At 44.5% G+C, this 15,927-nt stretch overlaps 1 protein-coding gene across 2 annotated transcripts in view; it reads left to right on the top strand.

The window, feature by feature from the left end:
• Window positions 1-14,370, top strand: part of CHST11 (carbohydrate sulfotransferase 11) — a 170,338-nt gene extending 155,968 nt beyond the window's left edge. For both annotated transcript variants that reach the window (XM_083846609.1, XM_083846608.1), the window contains exon 3: window positions 12,445-14,370. In XM_083846609.1, coding sequence (XP_083702735.1) covers window positions 12,445-13,293 — 849 coding nt within the window. In that variant the 3' untranslated portion in view covers window positions 13,294-14,370. The remainder of the gene's footprint in view (window positions 1-12,444) is intronic.
• The last annotated feature ends 1,557 nt before the right edge of the window (window positions 14,371-15,927 follow it).

Below are 15,927 nucleotides of genomic sequence, written 5' to 3'. Positions count from 1 at the left end.
CAGAAGAAGTTGAACAAAATTGCAGTGTGTTCCTGGAAGCAGTGAATCCCACGTACTGTTTTCCCTTGTGGACAAAGCTTATTTTTAAACAAACAAAGCTAAAGTTAGGTCATGGAGCAGGAAGAGAAGGTCTTTAAAAACAGTGGGAGTAGAGAAGGGGCTCTGTAAGGCTTTCCTGTTCATGCCAGCTGGGGTACACAGCAGTTGGAAAATGCACATGGGATGGAGCACAGGAATGGATATAGGGTTGCAGATCAAAGCCTGACCAAAAGCATTTAAGCACGGTCCTTGCAAATGGGACCTTCACATGGTGACCTGCTCCAGCTAGTATTAACCTCCAGAAGGGCTTTAGAAACAACAGGATAAGCAGACTTTTACAAAATCAGTTTTATATTTGAAATGCAAAGCTAAAAGGGTTCAGAGCATTTGAATGCTGTTGATAATCTCTAGGTCAGCTGTGCTGATGCATCTCGTACAAGGCCTGATACGTTCAAAGAGCAAAACCCGCTGTTAATTACCAGCATGTTTGTGGGAGGCATTTGTGCCATGGAAGCCCTCCCATGGGGCAAAGGGCACAGTGGTGCTTGGCAGCTCTCCGTGCCTTGTGAAGATGGGTCCTGTAGCAGGCAATGCCACGAGCTGGGGGAGGAATCATTAGCTCTTCATTTGTATGGATACAGTGGGTGGAAGCTACTGCACAGAGTCTCTAAAATGACAGCCCTTTTAGCTGTAAACTGTAATTTAGGTTTGCTTCGCCTGTCAGGAATATCAGCTTTTCCAGCATTGTGTGAACTTGTCACTTTTCCCCACCCCTAAATCCTTGTCACCTGGCAGCTCCAGAGAAGGACAACCTCCGTTCAATAAGCCAGGACAGCATCAGCTCCCAGTGTTTCTCAGGAGCCAGCAGGTACCTTTGCTGCTTGGATTGAAGTCATCAGAGGGATGATAGCAGTTCCCAGGTACTGACTGGCTGTGGGAAGCAAGGATGCTTCTCAAACTGCCCTACTAAACTCAGTCAGTGGCAGCACATGCTTTCCCCACACTGTGCTGCTGGATTTTTTCAGCCCTACCTACTTACCCAAGCAAATGTCTTCCAGTGCTTGGGTACTGTCTGGAGACTCCCATATGTCCTGGCCTGTGACTGACATAACCCAGTATGCCATCTGGGTGCTTATCATATAGGGATGTGGGCAGGGATGTATATGCATACGTACACAGGGAGATATATGTATTCCCACTCAGCTTACTAGTGTTATTTGTTAATCAAAGAGAAAAGTGTCTTTGTTTGAGGAAAAAATAAAAATAAAAAGTCCTGAGAACAGTAACAAGCTGGGGGTATGGGTAGGCAAGGAGAAGCCAGTGGTAGCTGTAGGTATGGGTAGCCGGGCTGTCAGTTCCCCCATACCATTTCAGTGTAAACCACCAGATGCTATGTTTTACCTGTGCTGAAGGGAAGCTGCCCAAGCTAACAGCTGAAGGCAACGCGCACCCAGCCACACGGGAGGTGAAACAGCGCCGGCCCTGTGCCTGGGACAGAAGCCGTCCTGTTTCCCTCTCTGCAAAGGAGAGGGCACATTTCCATCTAGCGCACGCTCTTGGCTCTCGCCGTGCGCAGAGCTGAATGCCTTGACTCACTCCTGGCTTTCCAGCCACGTCCCTGCGGGCCGCAGGGCTGCGGGCTGGCACCTCTCCCTGCTCGCCTGGTCCTGCTGCTTGCGGGGTGGGAGGGGGCCATGGGACAGGGGCATCTCCCCTCTTTCTCGATCCCCTCCATGCTCAGGAATGCCGTGAGCGCCCACCGAGCGCTGCGCTTAGCCCAGAGGCAGCAAGGACCTGCTTTGGGGGATTTTACATGCTGAGGGGTGTGGAGTGTGAGCTAGCTGGCAGCTGGGTCCTGGAGCTCCTCCTGGCCTTTGCTGGAGTCCTCAGGCTGCAGGTGGGACAGGGCGTGCGGCGAGGATACAAGGACAGCAAAAGGGGAGCCAGGCCTCTCGGCAGATGGAGAGGGCACTGATGAGGGGCTGGCGTGCGTTCAGGAGCCGTGAAAGGTGCGGGGCGCAAGGAGACAGCACTTGGCTGCAGCCAAGAAGGGTCCCAAAAATGGGATCTCAGAGTAGCCTTTTCTGCGCGACCGCTTTGGGAAGTTTAAAAAAGACTGAGCAGTAAAAAAAAAAGGGGGGGGGGGAAGTGATTATGTGCAATTTCTTTCAGGGTGTAGTTGAGGGAATGGTTTAAAAAAATAGCAGCCATTTAAGGACATACTAAGAATTTGTTCTTCCATTGTAAGCTAACATTTAGTATGCAGTGCCTAAATGGATCTGTTATTAGATGAGACAGAGACCCTTAGAAATCACAGTAAACACAGCTGTAGAGATGAGGAAAATTAACAAGGCATCATGCTAATAATTGTACCTTCCAGTTGTATTAATCACTGACGAAAGTTACTTTTAACGTTGCCCTCGTGCTCTGACACAACAAGTCTTAGTGTGGCAAGTCAGACGCTTAAAAATACAAGCCAGACCCTTTGGGATTTGTCAGGGTTTAAAGCAGATTACCTAGGCGTGTGTTCTGCTGCTGCTCTTTCAGTGCTGTGCCAAGGTCTCCCTGTCTGCAGGACAGAGTGACCCAGGGAGACACGTAGTTCCCAGCATGGGCCTCCTGGTCAGACCTGCAGGGCCTCAGGCGTTGTCCTTTGGGTACAGCTGGCATGGCTGATGGAGCACGCTGCCATTTGGGAAGGGGCATCAGTGGCCAGCAGAGAGGAGGGCAGCCTTGTGCAGATGCTATTTGCTTCCCAGAGAAGCCTGTGTTGGAGTCATTTGTGGTCTGCTGCTGGCAAAGAGCTTCTTTCAGTGCACAAATACTCAAACAACCTTTTTTTTTTAAACAAAAACAGAAATTCTTGCTGAAGCAGACATGGCGAATATTTAGTCTTTTGCTTTGGTCTCTCTCTGGGCCTAATGTCCAATGTCTGTCCAAACCTGACAACACTAGGTTTGGACTAAATGGTGGTGGCTTCATTTAGATCTGAGCATCCCTCAGGACTTGAGTCACTGGTATTCATCTCAGGGTAGAAGAAATAGATCTAGGAAGCTCTTGATGATACAGACTTTCCATGTTAACCCAGAATTATTTTTCATTCAATGGCAGAAAGGTTTTCTGGGAAGGCTATTGTAATTAAGATTATAAATGGATGCTAGCATTTTAATAGAGAAGGTCCTTTGTCTGTTCAAGCAGAGGGTCATCTGGTTCATTTTGAAGAGTAGCAGAAAGGTGAGAACTTTGGGGTTAACTGTAATTAAGGCTGTGGAGAAAGAGCAACCCTGGTTAGTTGCCTTCTGTGAACATCAGTGAGCAGCATGGACAGAAAAGTTATCCTTGGAGTAGAGTGTCTTAGTCTGAACAAAATACAACCTCACCAAAGGAAAGTAAAAGAAATACAGTGTTAATTTAGAATGGTTTAATTAGAGGAGAGCTCATAGCAGCATTACACACCCCAATGTGACGGACCAAGGGCTCGGCGGACAGGGCAGCAGCTACATCATAGTGTTTGCTCCTCTCTCCCAGTTACAACTCTTTACCTTAAAATAGTCCACACAGCATTTCTTGGTGGGGACTGACCCTGTGTCCCTGGCTCATGGGAGCAGTGGTGGCATGCAAGAAGGTGACAGAAGGGGTCATCCCGCAGCGTCCCACGCACAGTGCTCATCCTGGTAGTGGGGGACAGGGGCTCAGCACAGCTAAAGACATGGCTTTGTGGTGCCTCTCGCCTCCGGCAGGCTGCTAAGTACCTTGAATTATATGTAAAGAAACCAGCTATGCAGCAACTATCTTCTGTTTTTCTTATTTGGGTTTCAAAAGCTTGGGAGCAATATTGGCGTGTTGCATGCTGAGTTAAAAATTGGAAATGTATTACCCTGATTTAGCATGGGACTGAGAAAATTGTATTCAGTTAAAATAGCAGATATCCTGCTGGGAAGAAAATAAGTATTTCTACTTGACTGTGTGGCACCTAAGCTGCAACCCAGAGGTACAAGGGGAGGATTTGTGTGACTGAGAAATCCATTATCGCCGGATGCCAGGTCAGAGCTGGCTGCGGTGAGCAGCACACTGGTGTCCCAGGCAGCTCCAGCCCCCCAGGCGGCCTGGAGGGCGGCCTCCTCCTCCTCACGGTCTCGCACAGTGTCGCCGTGGTGCCACCAGAGCACCTGCCAGGCCTTGGCCCGTCCCTGGTCTGGTGGTGGTCCCTCGTCCCTAGGAAGGCCTTGTCATGAGGGAGGCCTTGTCCTGAGGGAGGCATTACTGCGAGCGCTAGCTGGTCTCTGCTTGTGTGGCCCTGCAGCGTTTGCTGGGACCTTTGTTTCTGAAAGATGTGAAATACCTGGGTTTGCAGCAGCAAGCTTAGCTTTGGAGGAGAACTTTGTGGTCTTAAACTCATGCTGATTCCAGCAGCCAGCGTCATGAAACTTGAAGGAGTCACAGGGAGACTCCTGTACACATGGCAGGGTCATTTAGGTTGCTCCTAACACCTTCCCTGGGAGGTTCCCGGGGGTTTCTCATGCTGGAGATGCCTCACTGTTTTACAGCACAGACATACCCTATCCTCTCTGTTAGGATTTTTCCCATATCTAAACTGAGTCTCTGTTGTTTAGCTCTGTTACTACACAGTGAGTCCGGAGAGCAGGTTATATTCCCTTCCTCCTTCTGGAATTTATGTGTTTCTGTATTTACGTATCTACTTCGTCCCGTTTCCCCGCTCCACCCAGTTTATCTCACCCCTACTGCCATAATGTCTTGCAAGAGAGAAATAAATGTCAGTGTTTCCATTGTCTCCTGGATGCCAGCTCTGTTAAAATGCAGTTCCTCACTCTGTTTTTTAAGGGCTACTCCCAGCTCCGCCCTGGCTGACTCCACGTATCCCCAGCCCAGTGCTCCTTCTGGTGCACTGCTTGCAGATGTCTGTGGCATGCATTTTGCTAAGTTGTTCTCAAGCCTCTCCTTGAAAACCACTTCTACAGCTCCCACGGTAGGGATGCAATAGCAGAGCACAGCAGATACTGGCTTCGAGCTTCCCAATGCATGTGCTGTTCCCTGGGCTTGGATTGTCCCAGTTTGTGACTTAGCAAGGGGTTTCCAAGATGAGGCCAGCGTAGATTTTTCTGGCTCAGCCAAAAAGATACAAGCACAGCCTTGTGCCCTCAAATGTGGCATGCTGTTGCATCCCGCTGCAAGGTCCTAGCTGTGAAATGGCCATCCCTGGGGACTGGGAATGGTTAGAAGGACCATGGCTGAGCTCCCGTGTGTTACAGGTTGTACACTCAGGTATGGAGCCGAGCTCCAGTTATGTGTGCATGTGTTGGAGGGGAAAGGCTAGAAAGTTTTCATTTGAAAATTAAATTCATAAGACAGCCAGACCTTTCAGCTTTTTAATATGAGCAGTGATTTATGGCGGCACTTAAAGAATGAGCCAGAAGTGGACAGATTCATCATGTGCTGTCCTTCCCTGTGGAGGCGGTGGCAAGGCTGGGCTCAGGGGCAGAGCCCAGCCGCAGAAAGGCCACACAGCTCTGATCGTCATCCCATCCATCAAGGCATCTTGGGGCCCAGCCCCAGGCTTCGTCCACTTGTTTTGTCTGAGAGAAAAGAAACGGATTGGCTAGCTGCTGAATTCCTTTCCCCACTCCCTTCCTGCAGCTGCCTTGAAACACTGAGGAGGTGACAGCAATGTGCTCATTGTACATGTAACAGGAGGCTCCAAGCTTGTCTTCTATATACGTCCCAAGAAACACACCAGCATTAAGTTTTTTTGCTGTAATTATTCTCAGCTCAAGGCTCCTCTGTACTTCCCAATGATTTCTTACCACTCAGGTGTATTGCGTTTAAACTCAGTCATTTCAATTTTGCCTGTACTTTGTTTGCAGGATTCCCATAGAGCCTCAGAATAGCAGCAGGCACAGAGACACAGTTTAGTCACCCCGTTTGGACAGATAGTATGTCTTTCTCCTGGGCACTTCCAACTTTTCTATCTTGCTGTTCCAAAGAGACCTTTTACAAGTGTGTACATTCACCTTGCCAGCCCCAAATCCTGCTTGCTGCATGAGCCCTGGCACCAAACAGTTTCTAGCAGAATGGCAATGGAAGGGCTTGAAAATATGTTTGGGGCTACAGAAGTTGTCATTTTTTTTAAAAAGTCTCACTCTTTTCTTCCTGAATCCATACCTGTATCTCTTATTGTTGGGTGGAGTACTTAGGATGATAAAAAAAGCTGGCTTTAACATATAGCTGGTATTGTTTGTTGTCAATCCCTGCTGTGACCCTCATGCCAGATAGAGAGCCAGCTTGTGTTTTTTCAAGGAGACGTCGCATTGTTCAGGCTCTGCGTGGTACCTTCAAGACAAAAAGGCCAAGACTTATTGACCTAGTGGTGATGCTTTCCCAGGACAGCATTGGCACCTTCAGCAGCATCTCTTTCTGCCACTGCATTTTGCCTGATGTAGTGTTGTTTCTTCCCCAGCATCCAAAGACGAATGAATGCCAAAGTTAACGCTGATGTGTCATTATTCAAATAACTGTTACCTCTGGACGCAAAGCAATGCAACTGCTGAACTGTTTCACCCTTCCCTTCTACATGCATGCATGCAGACACACACATGAGGTGGGATGCATGTATAGGAGGAAGAAGGAGGGAATGTGTGAAGCAGTTTAGGATTTTTGACAATACAGTGCTAGCAGCTGCAATGTAAGACAGTTTTCACTCAAAAGCTTTGATCCTTTTTTTTTTTTTTCAGAGCCCTGGTGCATTCTGTACGATGGGAATTTAAAAAGTTATGGTTATCTTGGGTTGCAATACAGAGAATTACTTGAAATAAATGCATATTTTGCCTTATCTTTGTGGGGCAATAAGTTCAATGAATTAAATGGAGAAAAGAAAGCAGCTTTGTAATATTTCATGAATTTTCCTTCAGAGGATATAATCTGTCTCTAAAATTTTCTTAGCACAAATGCTCCTAAGTTAATATTAGTTTTATTATCTTATATTATCCAGCCGCTCTGTAGAGACATTTTCATAGCAAATTTGTTTTCCAGTTTGTCCATCCTCAAGTTGTCAGCAAAGATATTAAGTATTTCCATCTCCAGCATGCATTATGTGCTTTCTAGTCTCCTTTATTGGACTCTGAACAAATATTGATTGAGGTTTTGGTGGGGTTATTTGAGTTCTGGGATTTTTTGAAAACATTAAATCAAGAATAATATACTATGAAATGTAAAATAAAGTATGAAATATTTCAAAGCTGTTACTTTTTTTTTTTTTTCCAGTCCAGGTCAGTTTAATTAAATCTCTTTATTTAAAATTTGCTTACTCTTTTAGATTCAGTGTCTTGATTCACATACTTATAATTGTCTGTCATCTATATAAATTGTAAAGACTAATAGTTATGTGTGATTTATTAGAACTACTTATGTTTGGACTATGACATATGAAGCATAGTTACTACCCCTTTATTGCCTAATGGTGAGTGTTTTTAAGAAAACAGTCTAGAACTTGTTGCATAGAATGTATATATACCAAGTATGGCAGCTATAGATCCAAGCTTTAAAAGCCAACCACTAAAACAACATCTAAAATATGTTTGTAGTTTCAGAGCAGTCCATCAAGATTGTAACAATCATTTTCACACTTTTTATGTTGAAAATCGGATTGGAAATGTGCATGTGTATAACCTCATGCTAAAAAAAAAAACCAACACCCCTAAACATTTGGGAAAATATAAATAATATCAATAAACATTTTATACAGTAAATGCCAAACACCTCCTGAAATTCAGATGATGTGGTTGCTGGGCAGGAGGGAGAGCTGCTCTTATTTTGAGAGTTTTCACTCAAGTGAAATATTAGTCTCTGTAGATGTCACATAAGTAGGACCATTAGTGCCACCTATAGTTAGTCTGTCTGACACTTTTCACTTCAAGACCTTGCTTTCAGTGGATTATGAGTCTGCTCCGCACAGCTCTAAACGAATACTCTCAAGAAGAAGTTGGTGTAGATGAGCTCTGGTTCATGCTAAGCTAAGCAGTGCTACTGGATAGACACAACTCAGAGTTCAGCGGAGATACTCCTAATTTTGATAACTTCATGGACTGCAGATAGTAGGAATGCCACGGCAACTTGCATAGTTCTAGCACGGGACAGACACCGAACCTCCAAACACAAGTGTAATTGAAGAACTAAATGCAGATGCAAATTTTTTGTTAATGCAAGGAAATGGCAGTATAGAAGGGTATTGGTCTGCAGACCCCTTTCATATTGTTTGTCCTCTTTATTCCACTTTAAACTAACTTGGTTACATTACCCTTCGTCCTGCCATGCCCAATGTCACGTTAGCACTCCCAGCATCGATTGTTTGTGAGCCCAGTTACAGTAATTTGCAGAACAAGCAGGAGCTGCAGGCAGTGCAATAAGAATAAATAAAACCTGCCTTATAACAGTTTGAGGCACTTCTTTGCACTGTCGTATTTTATAGAGAGGTGAAATTTAATGAGGTTTGTTGGTTTTTTTTGAGTGGCACCTTGGTTATTTCTGTCCTTCCATTCAAAAAGTGCTTTCATTGCAGCCATCTACATGAATTTTATTGATCTCTGCTCCTAGGCTGCATTACAGTACACTGTTCAATTAAAAAAATAATTTAAAATGTCCTGCGTTTAAATCTGAACTTGCTGCTTGACCGTCAAGCTTAGAAAGGCCCTTAAAGATTATTTTATCCTGCTGTGCCTAAGTAGTCAGAAGAAAATACCTCCCATCTCATTACTGTAATTTACCTTGAATAACCTTTGCATTTCACAGGCTGAAGGTTGTAAATTCGCCAGCGTATGTATTTCTGGTCAGTGTGTTCTCTCCAGTGCACTGTGGAGAGACAGCCCTAAACCACGGCAAATGCCTGTGCTTTGGCAGGAGCTCCGTTAAAGGCTCCTCAGTGCCATACCTGGCTCTGCTAGTTTAACAAGAGCAATGCTTTCATGTCATCCACCCCTTCAGTGAGAGGGCTGTTGTCACCAAACCTCAAGGAGGGTCAGCAGGACACACCTCTCTCAGCAAGGCAGGTAACTCAGCTCCTTCAGGATGCATCACCCACTCTTCGTCAGCTGCAGCAGAAAGTCTCTTCTTCAGTAGCGGGGATGTCAGACTGCGCGGAGGCATCAAGGGCCCTGTTCTGCTGACCGTGCAAATGTGGGGTTGGGAACAGTTGGCATTGTACAACACTTAATATACTGGCTTTTTTTTATGGTATGATGAAGCCTAGGGAAAAAAAAAAAAACGGAGCTTTCAGAACCACATTTCCTACATGGCTTTTCATCCATCAGCCATGGTACTGCAATTTATGAGAACAGGACAATACCCTTTTATTGTTACATTGCTCTTTAATATGCATTGTGTGCTACCAGCCAGGCCAGAGCAGGTGCAGAGCTGACCCCAGAGCACTGGTGTATGTTTAGTAAATGTAGCTGACAAAACTTCTATGCCATTTCTTCTTATTTTCTTTGTGATAAAAAGAGTGGGAGACAAGTGCCACTTCAAAATCCACGAGCGTTGTCTTTTAAGTGAATTTGACGTAGCGCAGTCTCGTTTGCAATTGCAAATATTAAGGCTGCATTTTTCCCCTTGCTCCGAATGCCTGAAAATCTCATTAATGTTGATGTGTAGAGAGAAAGTGCTTTAGCCCATTGATGTAGGAATGAAATCAGGAGCAAAGCACAGCTCTACAACGATTCATCCATAGATTAGGGTCAGAAGCAACCACTAGATTATCAAGTCTGACCTTCCATCTAATACAGGCCGCAGAATCTCATCCACTTAATTCTGTATTTATCCAAAGAACAGCATCAGAGAAGCAAATACAGTGCATTAACATATTGTAATGTAGCAGTATCTTCAGGCTTTTCTAGTGTTTACCCTAAAACCAGAGACAAACACCAGTACTATGCTGTATGATATTGATGTAAAATCTGCAGAAGGAGAGGGATTTGGGCACTTTATCTGTCTGCAGAGGAGAATTTGCATGTCTGTATGTTTGCATAGGGTTTTGTTTAGTAGTATGAAAATTATTCACTGGTAACTAACCCGTATAGAGCTGACCACTAGTTCTTTATCTCTCTGAGAACAGCACAAATTGAAATAGGGATTTATTTTTTTTTTCCTAAGAAAAAGTAATTTTCTTCAAACATCTGTGTGGTCCTTGACAACTGCTTTCTAACATCTTACTTTGGAAACTCCCAGCCAGTTTCCCTAGGAAATCTGAAGCACACTTCACATCGGTTTTCTCCTCCCTTGGACTACAACACAGAACTGCCCTTGAAATGCACCTGGAAGGCATTCAGGGGGATACCACACACGCACAAAAGGCGAGCCAGTCTAAAGTGGTCACGCTGGGCAATTGCATGTTTTAACCATTAGCCAACATTTTGCTGAACAAGGGACTAAGGAGATGAGTTGAGGAAAGTCTCAAGGAATTCAGAGGAGAAGTGGTGATTGGCCGTGTACAAAATACAGAGGTCCCAGGCTAAACACATAAATGTTGTCCTGGAGAAAAAATCCTCCTGCCCAGGTCTGAGGTGCACCAACCCCATGGTGTTCCCCATCACCACAAGAGCATTCCTCTGCAACCTACCGCAGCACAGAGGGAGGGAGAGTCTCAGCTGCTCAAGTGTTGCAAAAGCTTTTGCTGCCCTTGGGCGGGTGAAGCCTGGGCTTTTAGGGTTTGTCTGTAACAATACCATTTCTATCTCCTTTCATTCCACAGCTCACACATCCTACGACTGGCTTAGTTCCATTTTTCTGTCAGTAAGATGCTTTGGGGGATCTTGTCTGGTCTGGTTTTTGCCTCTAAAGTGCATTTGAATCCTGTTTGTTGCTTTCTTTCTTTCTTTTTTTCTTTTATATGAATCAGGGCTTCTGGTCTTGAAAGCAGAGATATGACCCATGACTGCAGGAACCCCCAAGCTGGTGCAGAGCCATTTGCCCAGGGTATTTACCACACAGGGGAGGGGGAAGGCTCAGTATGGCCCTGTAGCCAAAGGCTAAATACCCTCACAGCAGATGAATGCAATCTGCATTGCCCCAACTGCTTCGTTGCAGCATCCTGTGATGCGTGTTAACCTGCCTGGAAGGCATTAAATAAACACATTGGGAAGACTCAGCATTCAGGAAGGCATCTCAGACCTCTTTGCCCATCAGACTGGAAGGTCAATACTTGCCTTACTACTTGGCTTTGAGGCTAAACTAATTACTGTGCACAAGGCTCTTCGAAATTGACAGCTAAGTGGTGTTAAGTAAATGTAAATGCCATTACCAAAACCTTCCCTCTGCTGCTTTGATAAAATTCATCCAGAATATGTAAAAAGGCATTTATATCAGTGAGGACAGTCTGCACAGCAAAACACAGTGCTGTGCAGGGACACCTCAGGTAGCTCTGAAAAACCAAATAGTTTTACCCATTTTTAGCCCTGCATCGGTGTGGTCCTTTACCTGGGGTAATAGTTCGCGTTTCCCAGAGGAGTTCAGTACCTGCCTTAGCAGAAAATCTTGCTCCTGTTGCTGTTCAGGATATGGTAGCTGGTGGCTGCTGCACCGCAGCCCAGTGGGCCCTGTGGGCTCCCCCTAAGAGATTACAACCTCTCCAAAGCATCCAGTAGCAATAATAGTAGAAAATTAGGGAGCTATTAACAAAATAATAAAGGGCCATGGGTGAATATAGTGCTGTGTGTGTTAGAAGGCTGTGTGCTCTTTCCTTCTGTCAGTCTGGCTTTAGCAGAGAGGCGAATTTATAGCTAATATTCTCCCAAGTCCCCAGGAAATCATGTCTGTGTGAATGGTCCCCTTAGGAACTAGCAGAAATCTCCATGGGCTTCATTTCTTCTGCCAAGGTCATAGCCAACAAACAAGCAGAGATTATTAATTCTCTAGCATAAAGATATCAGCAATGAAACCACATACTGTTTTCATTTTGACAAACTTTCTGAATCTGGTGTCTTCCTACCCTATCTCATCAGCAAAAAGTCAGGCAGGGTCTGACTGCTGTAGCTGTGGGATGGATTGCGGAGTGGAGATCGGTTTTCCAGGGCTAAGAAAAGCGGCGACCACATCTCAGGGTGTGAGTTTTGTGTAAATACACTTGTCACCAGGATGTGTAAGCACTTACACTTCTTTGCATCGGTGTCAAAGTGAAACCCTGGGCAATGTGAACAGTGTTGAAGCAGCTCGTACCAAGAAGTTTGGAGACAAAAAAGTTTTATCTTCTAGCACAGGAACATTTTTACTCAGCCTCATTATGAACTGTTTTAAGTTCCATATAAACACTAATCTGCTTTTTTGTGAATTCTTTAGTAAGTAGAAAGGCAGTAAGAGCTTCTAACCTGCTTAACTTACTTGGTGCATGTGCTTTCTTCGCAGTTGTCCAACACGGCAATTCTTCATCAGATTAGACGAGACCAAGTGACAGACACATGCCGAGCAAACAGTGTGTCTAGCAGGAAGCGCCGCGTGCTGACGCCCAACGATCTCAAACACCTGGTGGTGGATGAAGATCATGAAATGATCTATTGCTATGTTCCCAAAGTGGCCTGCACAAACTGGAAGAGAGTCATGATGGTTTTGACGGGAAGAGGCAAGTACAGCGATCCAATGGAAATCCCAGCCAATGAAGCCCATGTGTCTTCAAACCTGAAGACCCTCAACCAGTACAGCATCCCAGAGATCAACCACCGCTTGAAAAACTACATGAAGTTCCTCTTTGTTCGCGAGCCCTTCGAGAGACTGGTGTCAGCCTACAGGAACAAGTTCACACAGAAATACAACACTTCCTTCCACAAGCGATACGGCACCAAAATCGTGAGGCGCCAGAGGAAAAACGCAACCCAGGAAGCTCTGCGGAAAGGCGATGATGTGAAATTTGAAGAGTTTGTGGCATATCTCATCGACCCGCACACCCAGAGAGAAGAGCCCTTCAACGAGCACTGGCAGACTGTGTACTCCCTCTGCCACCCTTGCCACATTCACTACGACCTCATAGGAAAATACGAAACACTCGAAGAAGATTCGAATTACATTCTCCAGCTTGCAGGAGTCGGCAACTACCTGAAGTTCCCCACCTATGCAAAGTCCACGAGAACTACTGATGAAATGACCACAGAGTTCTTCCAGAACATCAGCTCGGAGCACCAAACGCAGCTGTATGAAGTCTACAAACTTGATTTTTTAATGTTCAATTACTCAGTGCCAAGCTACCTGAAATTGGAATGAGGGATGGGTTGGGGGGAGAGTGGGGAGAGAAAGCTTGTTTTATTTAAGATTTTTATTTGTCATAATAAATATGGAGAGTGGGTTATTTTGTAAATTAATATTTTCTTTTTTTTTTTTTTTGAATGATGCTGCGAGCAGCACAGTCAAAATTATTTAAATCAACTGTAAGAAAGGACAGCTCTCTTTGCAGGGTAACAGGATTGTGACGATCTAGCTGTAGAAATGAATAATACTGCTACACTGTTTAAAAAAATGTTAATAGTGTTCTGGTGAATTTCGTTGATCTTGCATTCCTCAAATTCTAATTAATGTTATTTATACTTATTTAAAACATGGTCTCTTGGTAGGTTTCACTTTAGTGACAGAGATAAGATAACATTTGGACAAAAGGAATCTGGTTTTATACTTTTTTCAGTTGAGCTTGTCTCTGGATAATAATATTCTTCCATTAGCCTTTCATACAGGTAAACACAGGCGTGGTTCTTGATACCACATGCTTTGAGAATAATGATGGAAATAATTTCTGCAGAAAGTGATATTGCACTTAAGCATACTAAAAAGCTGTCTTTCTAGCCCTGAAAGGGAAAAAATAAAACAGATTTTGGTAGATACATGATCTCTAAAACCCATGACTAAAAGAAATGTGAATGTATTCTTTGGGAAGAGAAACCATGAACTTTTTTTAAATCTGGACTTAATGGTTTTATCAAGAATATGATGAGTCCCGTTGTCTCATAATTTGAAGCCCACCCACACAAACGAATGCAGATTTGCGGATGCTTGATCTGAAAAATCAGCATTTTGAAAGTGGCTGTGGAGATTTTTGAATGCCAAAAGCAATTGGTGTTCACTTAAGTCATATCCAAGATGGGGTTACTGGGGGAGCTCCATCGTCTGAAAGTCATGCCTCTCTACTTGATCTTAGGGTGGGCAACCAGAATTGGCTAATGTGCTCCAAAAACACCAGTCACAATATGTTGCTATAAAGGATGTGGGGATGTCATTTAAAAAGTCAGAAAGTCATCTTCGTGTTGATCTCTAAGCATGCAAGGCAATAAAAAAGATCTCTAATCTTCCTACATGCTGGTTTCATGGCTTTTTCCTGTGGGGAAGGGGGAGTCTTCTCTTTTCAGTTGTTGCTGACAGGGATGCTTCTGATTTGCCATGGTTAGGATTTCTTCTCAGTCAGGTCTACTGTAAGAGCACAGCCTTTTTACTGAAGGTGAATGTCTCCATGGCAGTTGTTTCGCTTGCTTTAATGCGATGCCCATGAGACATTTGGCCTGGAGGGCAGCAGGAACTGAGTGGGATGCACTCCAGAGTCACCCATGGGTGTTCTGCCCCGGGGCCTGCTCAGGGCCAGCGCTCACCTGCCTTGGGTGCTGCGCTGAGCAGGGATCCGAGGCTTTCCTCCAGTACCAGTGCCGGTAACGCACTGTGTAGTCCTCAGGGTGACCACCTGTGTTTGTGCCACCAGGCAAGCTACAGCTTTCCGAAATCAAGGGGTAGCTTTGATTGTGTGAGGCTTTGGGGAACAAAAGAGAGAAGATTGGCAAAAGGAGGCATAGGCTTTAGGCGAGGCATTTGTGGGAATGTTTGAAAGCTGTTCACTAAAATGGGGTTTTGAATTGCCTGCATGTGTATCTTCTTATGATCAAACCCAACGCTTCCAACAATTAGTGAAGATTTAGGTAAACTCAGTGGAAGGCAGAGCAGTATCAGAACCAGATCCGGACAATGTTGCAGTGTACAGTAGCTGATAATAGCTGCTGAATTATGTAGCCTCCGGGACACTACATGGTTAAAGAGGTAACATAGGTCTGTCTTATTTTGTAAAAATAAGTCACTGAGTAAATCTCAGTGGAGAACAAATTAGCATAGCAAACAACAGCTGAACTCCTTTCATGATTGTGCTCAGTCTTACCCAGGCTTTGGGTCTTTATTTTTTTAATCATAGCCTCCAAATAAATCTCTCATCCACTCTGGAACAGGCACAGTTTTTGTAACCCAGGTCCTATTTATAACCCCAATGACTGGTGAAGCACTGGCTGCCTGAATCTGACAGCTCTGAATTCCTGAGTGGTTTCTGATTGCTGACTAGTGCTTTACTTGAAAGCAGTTTGTCTCATTTAGAGTATGTGGAGCTGTTGCAAGTGCCTATCACAGTGTGCCCCGTCTTTCTTTTATTTGTAGTTTGATGGGTATATGTTTGTTAAAAAAAATAAAAAATTGTATGAGGGTAGATTCTCCCTTCCCCCCCATCCTGCAAGCTGTTTCTGTGCCTGTTTCGTGTTGTATCCAACAGTGCTAATATTTTTGTCCCATTTTTTCCTCAGTTATCTGTTAATCCACTCCAACACAATGTGATTATTTTTTTTTCATTTAAGAAAAAAAAAGGTTGCTTCAGAAAGTAAATATGTTAAAAGCACGGTGTGCATTCTCCCTTCTTTCTGTACTTTTTGCCTCGCTCTCTCATCACCACATTTTTATCTGTTCTTAAATATTCTCTTTAGCTTCACCGCTTTGGAGACACACACACCAAGAAAACAACCACACATATTTGACAGCTCTGATAAGGAAGCTTTAGGTGAAAAAGCATGTTTAGAAGATCTGAGGGCTGAGTGCTGCTGGTGC

The sequence above is a fragment of the Anser anser genome (genome assembly GCF_964211835.1).
Source record: "Anser anser genome assembly, chromosome: 1".
Classification (NCBI taxonomy): domain Eukaryota; kingdom Metazoa; phylum Chordata; class Aves; order Anseriformes; family Anatidae; genus Anser; species Anser anser.
Note: the sequence above shows the minus strand (reverse complement) of the source record. Positions and strands in the feature narration are given on the sequence as shown.